The sequence below is a fragment of the Quercus suber genome, unplaced genomic scaffold (assembly GCF_002906115.3).
Source record: "Quercus suber isolate HL8 unplaced genomic scaffold, Cork oak 2.0 scaffold_91, whole genome shotgun sequence".
NCBI lineage: Eukaryota > Viridiplantae > Streptophyta > Magnoliopsida > Fagales > Fagaceae > Quercus > Quercus suber.
Window position 1 is genome coordinate 764,321 of NW_027069556.1, and position 1,676 is coordinate 765,996.

A 1,676-nucleotide genomic window follows, 5' to 3' on the forward strand; every position below is an offset into this window, starting at 1 on the left:
TATTAATCACTTGCATGTATAATTAATGCTTAACTAGAAGTTACTCAAACATGCACTTGTACAATCCAATATTATCTAATTTGCTTGTTAAGCCCACCATATCATCTATGTAGACCTCAATGTTCTTGCCAAGTTGAGGTTCAAACATCCTAGTCATCATCCTCTGATAAATGGATCTTACATTCTTCAATCCAAAGGGCATCACTTTGTAATGTTAATTCCCAATGGGCGTAACGAAAGCAGTCTTTTTCTGATCATCCAGAGCCAATGGTATCTTATGGTATCCCTAAAAGGCATCTAAAAAGCTCATCCGAGGATGACCAACTGTTGCATCACTAACTTGTCTATCCGAGGTATCGGGAAAGGATATTTGGGGCAAGCTTTGTTTAAATCTGTGAAGTCTACACATACTCGCCACTTCCCATTCTTTTTCTTTACCACCACCATGTTGGCTAACCACTCAGGATAAAACACATCTTTTGTTGCTCCTGTCTGCTTAAGTTTGGTCACTTCCTCTTTAATAGCATCAGAATGTTCTTTGGAAGAGCGCCAAGGTGGTTGCTTCTTAGGGGTGATAGATGGATTAATGTTTAGATGATGACAGATGAAATTTGGATCCACCCCGAGAGCTTTATAAGCACTCCACGCGAACACGTCAACGCTTTTCCTAAGGAAAACAACTAGTTCTTCTTTCTCCCGAGAAGGCAACTGAACTCCTACTTGGAGAAACTTCCTCTCATTATTATCAATGATGATTTTTTCTAACTCTTCATACTTTGCCCCTTTTGCCACAACATCGAGAACAGGACTATTATCTTTGATTGCCATAAATCCCTTTTTGTAATAGTCGAGGATTCACCTTCAGACTGATGTCTAATTGTAGCCACCAAACATTGTCTGACCATAGACTAGCTCCCAATCAATTCCTCATCCTGATTCCCTGAAAGATATTTCACTTTTAAGTGCAAAGTGGAGGAAACTGCCTCTATGGCATGAAGCCAAGACTTCGCCACAATAGCCGTGTAGGGGGAATATGCATCTACCACAATAAAGTCCACTTCCACGACCTCCGACCCTACTTGAACAGGTAGTCTAATCTGGCCTTTTGGGATGACTGTCTTCTCATCAAACCCCACCAGAGGAGAGTCATAATAAGTTAGGTCCTCGGGTTTCAGTTTGAGCCCTTTGTATAGATCTTGGTACATGATCTTTACGCCACTGCCTTGATCGACCAAAACCCTCTTCACATCGTACCCTCCAATCTTGAGGTTAACCACTAGAGCATTATCATGTGGCTGTAAAATTCTCACCTTATCCTCATCAGAAAAGCTTAGAGTTGATTGGACTTCCATTCTACCCCTCTTAGAATCAGGGGTCAAGTCCTCAGCATGGGGCCGGGCTATAGACATCACCCTAAATGGATAGGAATCAATCCTATCCGAGGCAGCAAGAATAACATTGATCGTCCCCAAGGGCAGTCTTGATTTTTTTAATGTGCCGACCCTGTCTGGCTTTTCTGTCCATTGGGCTGATATAAAAATTGCTTCAGTTTCCCAATTTTAACTAACTACTCTAGGTGATCATGTAAAGTCCTACACTCTTCTGTAGTGTGTCCTCGATCCTGGTGGTACTGGAAATGAGAACTTTGATTGCGCTTCGTGGGGTCTCCTCCCATC

At 42.1% G+C, this 1,676-nt stretch overlaps 1 protein-coding gene across 1 annotated transcript; it reads right to left on the reverse strand.

Annotated features, from left to right (window-relative positions):
* Window positions 1-908: 908 nt before the first annotated feature.
* Window positions 909-1,409, reverse strand: LOC112040707 (uncharacterized). The gene has a single exon (XM_024073597.1). The coding sequence runs from the start codon at window positions 1,407-1,409 to the stop codon at window positions 909-911; it is 501 nt and encodes a 166-aa protein (XP_023929365.1).
* Window positions 1,410-1,676: the final 267 nt, after the last annotated feature.

Bases quoted from the DNA above. Each gene is read 5' to 3' on its own strand.
- LOC112040707 (XM_024073597.1), bottom strand. From the start codon at position 1,409: ATGTCTATAGCCCGGCCCCATGCTGAGGACTTGACCCCTGATTCTAAG.